Source organism: Chlorocebus sabaeus, chromosome 18, assembly GCF_047675955.1.
Source record: "Chlorocebus sabaeus isolate Y175 chromosome 18, mChlSab1.0.hap1, whole genome shotgun sequence".
NCBI lineage: Eukaryota > Metazoa > Chordata > Mammalia > Primates > Cercopithecidae > Chlorocebus > Chlorocebus sabaeus.
The window spans coordinates 47020378-47033178 of NC_132921.1; the positions used below are offsets into that span (position 1 = coordinate 47020378).

General features: G+C 41.1%; 1 protein-coding gene across 2 annotated transcripts; it reads right to left on the bottom strand.

The window, feature by feature from the left end:
- Window positions 1-3596: 3596 nt before the first annotated feature.
- On the bottom strand, window positions 3597-10254 carry RMP24 (ribonuclease MRP subunit p24). Of its 2 annotated transcripts, XM_007974256.3 has the most exons (5): window positions 10052-10238; window positions 9950-9972; window positions 7654-7853; window positions 5306-5496; window positions 3597-4032 (listed from the first exon to the last, which is right to left on the bottom strand). In XM_007974256.3, exons 1-5 carry the CDS (start codon window positions 10126-10128, stop codon window positions 3867-3869), a joined length of 657 nt encoding a protein of 218 aa, XP_007972447.3. In that variant the 5' UTR covers window positions 10129-10238; the 3' UTR covers window positions 3597-3866. The 2 variants fall into 2 exon arrangements, with proteins under 2 accessions (XP_007972447.3, XP_007972448.3); XM_007974257.3 differs by lacking the exon at window positions 5306-5496 and having other exon boundaries at window positions 10052-10254.
- Between the last annotated feature and the right edge of the window lie 2547 nt (window positions 10255-12801).

Sequence of the window (12801 nt, forward strand, 5' to 3'; positions counted from 1 at the left end):
ATATGTGGTCTTTGGTGTCTGGCTTCTTGCAATTAATACAATGTTTTCAAGGGTCATTCATGTTCTAGCATATATCAGTAATTTTTTTTTTGACTGAACATTACTATTCCACTGTATGGAAAAACTACATTTTGTTTATTCAACAGTTGCTGGACATTCAAAAAACACTCTTATAGCTATTTTGAATTTTCCATTTTATGCATATTATAAACACTACTGTCATGAACATTCATATATATGTTTTTGTGTGGACATCTGTTTTCAGTTCTCTTGGGTATATGCCTGAGTGGAATTGTTGGGTCATATGGTAACTGTTTAAATTTTTGAGGAACTGCCAAACTTCTAAAGTGACTCCACCATCTTACAATCCTAGGAGCAATGTGTGATGGTTCCAGTTTCTTTACATCTTCACCACTTGTACTGTGTCTGTGAGTCAGCCTAGGTATGAAGTATCTTTTCATGTATTCATTAGCCATGTTGGAGAACTGTGTTCAGATTCTGACCATCTTTTGTCTTTTTATTATTGAAATTTAAGAGTTCTCTATAATTCTGGATATAGGTCCCTTATCAGATACAAATGCTTCTCAATTTAGGGTGGGTTATGTCCTGGTAAACCCATCGTAAAGTTAAAAAATCTCAAGTTGAGGCTGGGCACAGTGGCTCACGCCTGTAATCCCAGGACTTTGGGAGTCTGAGTTGGGCAGATCGAGACCATCCTGGCCAACATGGTGAAACACTGTTTCTACTAAAAATACAAAAATTAGCTGGGCGTGGTGGCATGTGCCTTTAGTCTCAGCTATTCGTGAGGCAGAGGCCGGAGAATCACTTGAACCCAGTGATTCAAGTGAGGTTGCAGTGAGCCGAGATTGCGCCACTGCACTCCAGCCTAGCGACAGAGCAAGACTCTGTCTCAAAAAAAAAAAAAAAAACAAAAAACTCAAGTTGAACCATCGTAAGTTGGAGGTCATTTGTATATGATTTGCAAATATTTTCTCCCACTCGGGGGCTGACTTTTCACTTTCTTGATGGTGTCCTTTGAACAAAGCACACAAGTCTTTAATTTTTATGAAGTCCAGTTTATCTGTTTTTCTTGTTGTTGCTTGTGCTTTTGATGTCATACCTAAGAAACCACTATATAGTCCAGGGTTATGAAGATTTACTCCTGTATCTTCCTTCTAAAGGTTTTATAGTTTTATATCCACACTTCAGTTTTCAAATATTCTTTAGAAATGCCCAAAGACCTTTCTGCCAAATAGAAAAGTCAAGAATCCATCGTGTCCCTCACTTGCAAATGAAGTAATGCGAACAACTTCCCACCAAAGAGTCCCTGTCTTTACTACTTTTTATCTACTTTCCAATCATGTGCTCAGAAAGGACCTTAGTTCTTAGTGTGGAACAAGTAGAACTCATTAAATGTAGTAGTCTAGGAATCTGCAGAGCTTGTGCTGTGTGCTGGACAACAAATTAAGTACTGGGGATACACATGAGACCACTCAGGTCTGCAAAGAGCTCACAGGCAGTTGGTAATGATCAGAAACAAGACACTACAGGGTCACCAGAACTGTGGAAAAAAAAGTGGCCCCTCATAATGCAGTGGGGTTGAGGTGGAGGGCAGTCTCCAAAGTAGTCCTAAAGGAAAAAGCACATGCAGAGGCCCGAAGCTGACAAGTACATCGTATGTATTGAGAACTGCAAAGAGCTCGCTATGACCAGGTGATCAGCAGCAAGAAGAGTTCAAGAGAAACAGATGTTCTAGAGAGAAGTTAGCCAGAAAGGTAAAGCAGCTACCATAACCATTGTGTTGTGCCAGATGCTGTGGACACAAAGTGAATACCTGGTCTTTTGGTGCTGGCACCAGTTAGCACAATTTTATTTCATGCAACTATAAAACCAAGTGGTTAACCTTGGCCTTTGAGTATATTTTTAATTGACAAATCATAATTGTAGGCCAGGCACGGTGGCTCATACCTGTAATCCCAGCACTTTGGGAGGCTGAGGCGGGCAAATCACTAGGTCAGGAGTTCACAACCAGCCTGGCCAACATGGTGAAACCCCATCTCTACTAAAAATACAAAAGATTAGCTGGGCATAGTGGCGGGCGCCTGTAATCCCAGCTACTCAGGAGGCTGAGGCAGGAGAATTGCTTGAACCCAGGAGACGGAGGCTGCAGTGAGCCAAGATCGTACCACTGCATTCCAGCCCAGGCGACAAAGTGAGACTACATCTCAAAAAAAAAGACAAATAATTGTATATATTTATGTGACACAATGTGTTTCATTACATGTATACACTGGTGTAATCCAATCAGGCTAATTAATAGATCCATCACCTCAAACGTTTATCATTTCTTTGTGGCGAGAACATTAAAAAATCCTCTTTTGGCTGGGCACTGTGGCTCACACCTGTAATTGTAGCACTTTGGGAGAGTGAGTTGGGAGGATTGCTGGAAGCCAGGAATTCAAGATGAGCCTGGGCAACATAGTAAGATCCTGCCTCTACAAAAATAATTATGGCTTCTTGTAGTGGGAAATGAAAAAATTTAAAATGAAATATTAGCCAGGTGCAGTGGTGTGTGCCTAGAGTCCCAGCTATTCTGGAGGCTGAGGCAACAGATCACTTGAGCCCAGGAGTTCAAGGCTACAGTGATCTATAATCATGCTACAGCACTCTAGCCCAGATGACAGAGCAAGACTCCATCTCTAAAGAAAAAAAAAAAAAGCCAAAACCCTCTTTCAGCTATTTTGAAATATACATTACCTATAGTCATCATGCTGCACGATAGATCACTGGAACTTATTCCTCTTAATTGAAATTTCTCTTTCCCTTTCTACTCCCCCCACCCCCAGCCACAGCCTCCAGTAATCACCATTATATCCTCTACTTCTATGAGCTCTACTTTTTTAGATCCCATTAAATAATACAGTATTTGTCTCTCTGTGTCTGGCTTATTTCACTTAGCATAATGTCCACCAGGTTCATCCATGTTATCACAACTGACAGAATTTCTTGCTTTTTAAAGGCTGAATAGTATTCCATTGTGTATATACACATTTACAAAAATCCATCCTTTGACAAGCATTTCTGTTGTTTCCATATCTTGGTTATTGTGAATAATGCTACAATGAAATACTGTAGGGCAGACATCTCTTTGACATACTGATTTCAATTCCTTTGGATATATATGCAGATGTGGGATCATATGGTAATTCTACCTTTAGTTTTTTGAGGAACCTCCATACTGTTTTCCAAAGTTGCTGTACTAATTTATAGTATCACCAACAGTATGTTCCCTTTTCTAAACAGAAAGAAAATTTTAGTCTCCTATTGAGTGATCTATAATCAGGAATGTTCCAGATATTTACTTTTGCAATCAAAATAGGAATAAGGTTCAGGTTTTACTAAAACGGTTATGCAGATAATTGTGAGAAAATAGGACTTGATCCTTTTCCTGAATTATCAGTAATGCTATAGACACATGGAAGAAACCCTTCTGAGTGAATAGACCCTCTCATAAAGATCTCAATTCCCTTTTGAAAGAAAATGACATAAATAAAAACTGCTGACTAAAGGAAGAAAAAATAGTATAATGCCACTACTCAATGTACACATATATCTTTATATACATACACATACATATCTATAGATATATATCTACAAGGAACTTTCATATATTTTTTGATCCTCACAGCCGTCCTACGAGGTAGGCAGGTTTCAGGTATTCATACTAATGAGGTACTTTCCCCATAAACACTGAAGGATGCCAAGAAAAGTTTGCATTCAGATCTAGTTTCCACGTATTCAAAAACTAAAAGTTTAAAAAGTTGTTTTACTTTAGTTTCAGAATTGACATCAGGCACCTCTTATTTTCAAAGTCCACCCTTCAGGGAAGATAAGAAATTTCTGAAGTCCACCTTTGGATTCTTTTGGGACTCATTCTGACTAAGTAACATTTTCAGTTGAGAGAAGTGTTTCTTTGTTTTGCTTGTATTCTTTGAGGAGCAAGTAGATACTGACTGTCCAGACGTAGGTGTTCTGGAAAAAAAAAACCCACACTTAGTTATACCAACAAATGACAATCATTTTCTACTCTTTTTTTTTTTATGGCCATATACAGGCAATGGCTATCCTTGGTGTATTATCATTTGACAAATGCCTGTTAAGATTTTCTCAGGAATTTCTGACAGAGAAAAAGGACAAGAACAAATGTTTAGGGCAAGAAAGTATACTATGAATGGTTCGGTATTTTTTTTTTTTTTTTTGGAGACGGAGTCTTGCTGTGTTGCCCAGGCTGGAGTACAGTGGCGCCATCTCAGCTCACTGCAACCTCTGTGTCCCAGGTTCAAGCAATTCTCCTGCCTCAGCTTCCCAAGTAGCTGGGACTACAGTTGCACGCTGCCATGCCCGGCTCATTTTTTGTATTTTAGGAGACAAGAGACACGGGATTTCATTGTGTTGCACAGGCTGGTCTCGAACTCCTGAGCTCAGGCAATCCACCCGCCTTGGCCTCCCAAAGTGCTGGGATTACAAGTGTAAGCCACCATGCCCGGCCATGAATGGTTCAGTTTTGTTGGCACATAGGATGATTTAAGGCAAAGAAAGACAGGCAGACAGATTGGTGCCAGATAGGGAGGGAAAGCACTGATCCATATGCTACACAGTGATGCTTCTAATCAGAGCTATGCTCCAGAAAGATGATCACACGAAAACAGTTTGATCCTAGAAGCAGGGAGACCCATTAGGAAAATCACTGCAGTAGTCCTGACAAATGGTGCATAAGGACCTGAACCAGAATATAATATAGCAGCACTAGAGAGAAAAAGGAGTAAAAAGATGAAAACATGGAAGTAGAATATATATATATTATAAAGTATAATATAAATCAGTGACAAGGATGAAGGGAATAGGGATTTTTGAATGTATCTGTCATTTTAGGTCAAAATGTCCAGAAAGGTGTGTTCATTCACAGAATAAGGAACTAAGGAGGATGGACAGGTTTGAGTGGTTAGCTGTGGGGAAATGATGAACTAAGTTTTGAACATGTAGGGGACTGAAGTGGATGTATTTAGCAGGCAGTTGGAAATAGGTGCAGGAGATGTTGGAAGTAGAGTAACATATGTAGAAGTCAAATGCATTGAAATGAGCATTGAAGATATGGGAGTATGTGACATTAGAAAAGCATATGGAAGAAAAATGGCCAAGTTCTGAAATGCATGGCATATTTAGGGAGTATATATTAAACACAGGAAATTAGAAGAAAACACTTGAGTTAACACTGGCAATTCAAAAACTTCATGGATAAAGATACCTGAAAATCAATGCTGGACTCCTGCCTTTGGAACCAGACATGTCAGGATTTGGGTTTGCAGTCCTTCTCTCTGGTGTCTTCAGGCTGACTTTACTTGTAGGAGTGGCAGGATTGCTCTTCAATGCTGATAGAAAGCTTCTACTTTTACCATGATGTTTCACTGTTCTGTTGCATGTTTTACAAGTGATCAACTACCATAAAAAGAAGAAATATCAGTACCGTCATTTATCTCATAATTTAACCCCATAAACCACATGTTAATTGAATTCTTAAATGTCAGGGACTACACCAGATACTATAGGGGTAAGTAAAATAGAGGCTGTCCTTAGGGAACTTGCAGTCTAATAGCAAGAATCAAATAAGACAAATTTTTTTTTTTTTTTTTTTTTTTTTTTTTTTTTTGGGACGGATTCTTGCTCTGTCCCCAAGCTGGAGTGCAATGGCGTCATCTTGGCTCACTGCAACCTCTGCATCCCGGGTTCAAGCGATCCTCCTGCCTCAGCCTCCCATGCAGCTGGCACTACAGGTGCCTTCCACTGCGCCCGGCTAATTTTGTATTTTTAGTAGAGACAGGGTTTTGCCATGTTGGCCAGCCTGGTCTTGAACTCCTGACCTCAGGCAATCCACCCGCCTCTGCCTCCCAAAGTGCTAGGATTACAGGTTTGAGTCACTGTGCCCAGCCGACAAATTTAAAGTGAGAAAATGTTCAATAAAAATGAATGGCTAAACATTTTTATTTAATTTAAAATAGATTTTCAAAGATAATGAACTCTCTACTTTTTAAATATAAAACCATGTTTGGGGGGAATTAGGGAAGAGATGGGAGACGATACTCTTTAACATCTGGAGGAATGTTCTTTGTAACAGCAGTAAGCATTTAATATTTTTTTACAGATGAACTTCAAGCCTCTTCTCAAAAAAAACATGGCAGAGTATCACTGGAAATTTAAGTAGCCCCTTCAAATCCTTAGCAATTTTGTAAATATAGGTCTAAAGTAACTTATACAACCAAATGAGTTGTTATATTCCCACACCTCTTCACTCCTATCATTAGATCTAGAAGTTGACTTTCTTTTCAGGATTCATTTCTCAAGAAATGGTCCATTTTCTAGCTAATTTCCTTTCTTCTACATATCTGACTGACTATGCACAGGACTCAGCCCATGCCTCAGCAAATTAATACAAACTAATTTAAGTGAGTAGTTTGATGTTCATGAGCAGATGAAAATGCCAATGGAAGATCTGCATCTATCAAAGGTCTATGTTGCTTTACACTTTTTGGAAGGAGGCTGTATACAGATTAAAATAAATCAGAAAAACACCTCTAGCACCTTTCTAGCTGACTTCTGATGAAAGTACATTAGAATGTAAGCTTCATGAGGGCAAAACACTGCAAGACAGTGAGGCAGCATTTACTGTCTTCCCATTTAAGAACATTTTCCAAATATGTGGCAGTAATGATTTTTGAAAAATACAATTCTCCAAGAACTAAGAAACTGAATTCTATACTCACTTCAATATTCTATCTCTTCTTTCTTTCCCTTTAACCATTCAATTTTATGACAAAGCAAAATGTACCTACGTGACCAACACTAGTAAACTCCTAAATATGGCAATTTTCAATCCAAGTAATTACTAATTATAGTCTTAGGCCAGACATAAGCTGTCATAATGTCCAGTGCCCGGCACAGTGCTGGACAATAAGCACATACTTGAACAGTTGATAAATGTTAACATAGAATATGCAGGATATAAAGTGTATTTGCTACCGGCCTCCGTATGGTAAACCATACGTAATCTGATTTTGGTTGTTTTATTTCGTCTTATATCCCCAATATTAAATGTTGCTTGGCATATGATAGACCCTCAATAAAATGTTTAAAGCACAAAAGGCACATTCACCTTTGTTGGGCATACCTGTAAATACACACTCTGACATGGAGTAGGAGGACAGCTGAAGAAGTGGCATGATACCTACATACATAACATACTACTGTTTGAAGCAAAGGACCATTAACTGAAAAAATAATGTAGTGGTAACTGCAATTTAGGTGGAGTCATAATGGTCAGTTCAAGAAATCTGCACGTTTGTGAAAAATAATGCTCAACAATGGGATCTCAAAACAACTGAGAGCTCACCATGTTTGGTTTAGGTAATCATGAAAAATAAAAATAAGCTGTCCTTATAATGAAACACTAATCACTAGAGAAATAGTTTATGTATATATTTTGATAATCCAAATATACTACTATAAATCTGAGTTATATCGAGGTTGATTCTTAAACTGATTTTAAGTGAAAGAAAATAAAATTCTAGTTTACTCATACATGCTGGACTGAAATCTTACCAATACACTTTTGGAGTCTTTGAACTTTTTCACAATTTTCGCTTCTTTAAAACTGAGTGTATAGTTTCTCGCTTCTCGATTAAGAAGTTTCTGTATTTTGGGTGTCAACTTGGCTTTGGGTTTGAGACGCACTCGAGAGTTATCCAGAACCAACAACTGGAAACAGTATGGACACGTTTCTTCAAAAGTGCTCTTATCATCTAAAATTATACAAATGAAACTCACAATTCAGCAAATTAGAATGTTTTGTACCTCAAACTGCCAATACTATAAAAAGTATATTGATATTTAATATAAGCAGATATACATTTTAAAGCAAACTCAAAATATAAACATTTACAAAAAGACAAATTGGCGGTAATTTACTTTGCAAATATAATTCCATCCATTCACTCCTTTCAGCAACAGACAGGCAAATCTCCAACCTATGCTAGCAAATCCTGTAGGCTTTAAAATATATCCAAAATCTAGCCACTTCTCATTACTTGCTACTAAGTTTTAAAAGGCTGTTATGTTTCACCAATTTTACCAGTGCATTTACCACAAAATAACAAATTGCACTGCGATTTTGTTTCTTTTTTTAAATAATCAGCACAATGAATAGTATCTACCATTGAGCACTGTGCTAAGTGCCAGGGATATAGCAGCACTTATGAAGCTAAAGACCACACTTAAATTTAGCTCCACCAAATGTGAAATTCATTCATATTTACTAAGTGACAATTAAGAATGCCAGGCACTGTTCTGAGTGCTGGAGACACAGCAGTGAACAAAGGACAATTCACTGAGGCATACAATAAATATAGCAACATCAAATGTTAAGTGCTGGGAATAAAAAAGCAGATACGAAAGGGGAATAGAAGTGTTGATGAAGTTAACTGTAATTTTAAATAGGTGGCTAGGGAAAGCTTCATTGAGTGATATCATAGAGACCAGATGGAAACGGAGGATTAGCATGATAGCAGATGTGTCAGGCAAGAATCCCAGGCAGAGTGAAGAGTAGCTGCAAACGCCCTGAAACAGAAAAGCAAGGATGCCTAGTGTGACTGGAGTTGTGTGAAGGAAAGAGAGAGTAGGTCAGAGAGGTATGTGGGCCTATGATGCAGGGCCTTATAATCCTTTTAAAGGACTTTCACTTTTACTGGGAGATGAGAAGCCATTTAAGTTTGTGGCAGAGAAGTGACATGATCTAGCTTTGGTTTTTATCAGAATCACTCATGCTGCTGGCTTGAGAACACACTAGAAAAGCATGGGAGCTGTTAGCAATAATCCAGGAGAGAGCTGGTGATGGCCTGGAGCAGGGTAGTAGCAATGGATGTGGTGAGGAATGGAGTGCACTGGCGCCACTTCTGCTCACTGCAACCTCCACCTCCCAGGTTCAAGAGATTCTCATGCCTCACCCTCCCGAGTAGCTGGGATTACAGGCGTGCACCACCACGACGGGTAATTTTTTTGTATTTTTAGTAGAGACGGGGTTTCGCCATGTTGGTCTGGAACTCCTGGCCTCAAATCCACCCGCCTCGGCCTCCCAGAGTGCTGGGATTACAGGTGTGAGCCACCGCTCCTGGCTGATTCTGGATACATTTTAAAGCCAACAGGATTTGCTCGCATACTGGCTTGGGGGAAGAAAGAGAGTTTGGGAGTCAAGAATGGCTCCAAGGTTTTGGGGCTCAATAACTGTAAGGGAAGGATGGAATTATTTACTGAAATGAGAAAAACTGGAGGATCTTGTTGGGGGGTAAAGCTCAGGTTTTGGACATATTAGCTAAGTTTGAATTACTAGACACTGAAAAGAATTTGTCAAGACATTTGGATATATGAGTCTAGAATTCAGAGGAGAGGTCTGCGCTGAGTATATACATTTGTAAGTCCTCAGTATATGGTATTTAAAAGCCATGAGATTGGATGAAAAACTGTCACCAAAGAAGTGAGTGTACCTAGAAAGGAGGTCCAAGGGCTGAGTACTGGGACACGACAATACTTAAAGCTTGGGGAGATTAGGAGGAACCAGCAAGCAAATCGAGAAGTAATAAAGAGGAGGTGAACTACGTAATGACCTAGAAGCCAAGGGAGGAAACTATTTCAAGACTGATCAGTGTCTCAAATGCCGCTAACAAAGCAAGACAAGGCACATTAAGGAATGTGGATTTTTCACGAAACGCAGAAACATGCGGGTTTTGTTTTGTTGTAGTTTTTAAGGAGGGGAGAGAGTCCATCATCCTTATTTGAGCGCTGTGCAGAATGGAGGAAAGCGGGGCAGGAGCCCAACGCACTAAGAGACAGGCGTTCTTCCTACCGTGCGACGAAGTGTAGGCCCAGCTGTAAAAGAGAAACAGACTTGTGAGAAGTAAAACAACACCTCCCCGCTCGCCTCCCGCTTCCTCTCCAGTCCTCTTACAGGAGATAGCGGGCTTGGCCCGGGCAGCTGTCGTGCAGTCCCCGCGCGGCAGCCTCAAGGTAGTGCTTCTGTCTCATCGCCGCCGCCGCCGCTAACTCGCCGCAGATACCTGGTGAAACTATATGGCGCCGGAAGTCTGCTTCCCAGCGTCGCCAACGTTGGCGTCCAGACTCAAGCTGCTTCCGGAAACTGGCAACCCCGGCAGAGAGGTTCCGGTTTCCTTCGCGTCAAGTCTGGCGTGGAGGCGTGCCCAGCCGGGAGGCTGCCCCACCCGCCCGCCGCGTCCCCGCCCCCTCAGTACCACCCCTCCGCCTGCCGCGTCGTCTCAGGTACCCAGCGGAGTTAGGAGTCCGATTTGACCCTGGGCGGAGCGGCTTGACCGGGCTGCGGCGGTGGAGTCCAGAGATGAGGCTGCCACTCGCCTTTCCATCTTCCTCCTGGCTCGCCTCCTCTCTGACAGTCCTGTTGTGATTGCTCCACCGCAGCTTCGCCCTCCAGATTCGCCGGGCGCCGTACTGACTGGGGCGTCGGCGGGCGGAAGGGCTGCCAGCAACGAGGCCGCCTGGAGGAGCGTCTCCATCCTGCCCTCTGCATGCGTAAACGCTAGCGTTTCTCTTTCTTTTTGTAATTAAAGTGAAATTCACATAATGTAATATGGACCGTTTTAAGGTGAACAATTCAGTGGCGTGTAGTAAATTTACAATGTTGTGCAAGCACCATTCTGCTATTACCAAAATATTTCGATCACGCCGAAGGACAGCCAACTCCATGAAGCACTTATGGCCCATTTTCCCCTCCCTCCCGGGTCTTGGCAACCACCAGTCTGCTTTCTGTCTGTATGGGTTTACCTATTCTGGACATTTCATATAAATGGAATCATACACGTGACCTTTTGTGTCTGGCTTCCTTCACTTAGCATGTTTCTGAGCTTCATCCACCTTGGAGCACCTATCAGTACTTCATTCGGTTTTGTTTTTGTTTTTGTTTTTGTTTTTTTAAGACAGAGTCTCGCTCTGTCGCCCAGTCTGCAGTGCAGTGGCCCAATCTCGGCTCACTGCAAGCTCCGCCTCCCGGGTTCACGCCATTCTCCTGCCTCAGCCTCCCGTGTAGCTGGGACTACAGGCCCCCACCACCGCACCCGGCTAATTTTTTGTATTTTTAGTAGAGACGGGGTTTCACCGTGTTATTCATTCGTTTTTATGGCTAAATAATACTCCATTGTATGGCTGTATCACAATGGTTTATCAATTCATCAGTTGATGAACGTTTGAATTGTTTCTACCTTTTGGCTGTTATGAATGAATGCCGCTGTGAACATGTGTGTACATGCATTTGTTTGAGTGCCTGTTTTCTGTTCTTTGGGTATAATACCTACGAGTAGATCTGCTGGGTTATGTGGTAATTCTGTGCTTAATGAGGGTTCCAGTTTCCCCGTATCCTCACTAACATTTGTTTTTCCTTTTTTTTTCTTTTCTCTTTCTTTTCTTCTTCTTTTTTTTTTTAAATGTAGCCTTCCTAGTGAGTATGATGTAGCATCTCATTGTGGTTTTGATTAACATTTCCCTGACGACTGATGCTTTTGAGCAGCTTTTCATGTGCTTGTTGGCAATTTACAGATCTTTGGCTGTTTAAGTTATTTGCTCATTTTTAAATTGGGGTTGTCTTTTTGTTGATGAGTTGTAAGTTTTTTTAATGTGTATATTCTGGATAGTGGACCCATATTTAGACTGCTTTATTTATTTGTTTATGTATTTATTTATTTGAGATGGTATCTCACTCTGTTGCTAAGGCTGGAGTGCAGTCGTGTGATCACAGTTCACTGCATTCTTGAATTCCTGGGCTGGGCTAAAGGGTTCTCTTGCCTCAGCCTCCCTAGTAGCTGGGAACCAGGCACACTGCCATACCTAGCTTTTGTTTTTGTTTTTGTTTTTGTTTTTGTTTTTGGTAGAGATGGGGGATCTCACTATGTTGCCCAGGTTGGTCCCGAACTCCTGGGCTCAAGGGATCCTCCCACCTCAGTCTCCCACAGTGTTAGGATCACAGGTGTGAGCTACTATGCCCAGCCCATTTTTAATTTTAAAAGGGAGCTAAATTGGCTAGGCGCAGTGGCTCACACCTGTAATTCCAGCACTTTGGGAGGCCAAGGCGGGTGGATTACTTGATCTCAGGAGTTCACAACCAGCCTTGGCAACACGGTGAAACCCTGTCTCTACTAAAATACAAAAATTCAGCCAGGTGTGGCAGCATGCGCCTGTAGTCCCATCTACTTGGGAGGCTGAGGCAGGAGAATCGCTTGAATCACGACCAAAGAGGTTGCAGTGAACTGGGATCGTGCCACTGCACTCCAGCCTGGGCGACAGAGCTAAAGTCCATCTAAAAAAAAAAAAAAAAAAAAGGGGGGGGGGGTCTAAATTATATAAAGATTTGTAAAGAGAAAGTATGTATTTACGTCTCTATAGGCATTTTAACTTTTCCAAAGTACAGTTCTTTTCCCTGCTCTTCCCACCTTTCCATCCCACTTCTCTGAGGCGATCAACATGAGTAATTGGGTGTCTCCTCTACCTATGTCCTTATACACTTAAGTACATATATAAATGTGCACCCCCCCCCCACTTACCACCACCACGACAAAAAGAAACAAACCAAACACACACACAAAACCAAAACCAAAAGTAAAATGTTAGTTCTTTACTATATAACTTGCCTTTTTTCCTTAACGGCAGGCCACGGACATTTTTTCAAGTTAGTAT

What these genes read in the sequence shown, in the direction of transcription:
- RMP24 (XM_007974256.3), bottom strand. Translation starts at nt 10,128, where the DNA reads ATGAGACAGAAGCACTACCTTGAGGCTGCCGCGCGGGGACTGCACGAC. An exon ending in GGCCAAGCCCGCTATCTCCT is followed by an intron (nt 9,973 to 10,051) that starts GTAAGAGGACTG and finishes TCTCTTTTACAG; the next exon opens with CTGGGCCTACACTTCGTCGC. An exon ending in AGTCCAGCATTGATTTTCAG is followed by an intron (nt 4,033 to 5,305) that starts GTATCTTTATCC and finishes TTTTTTTTCCAG; the next exon opens with AACACCTACGTCTGGACAGT.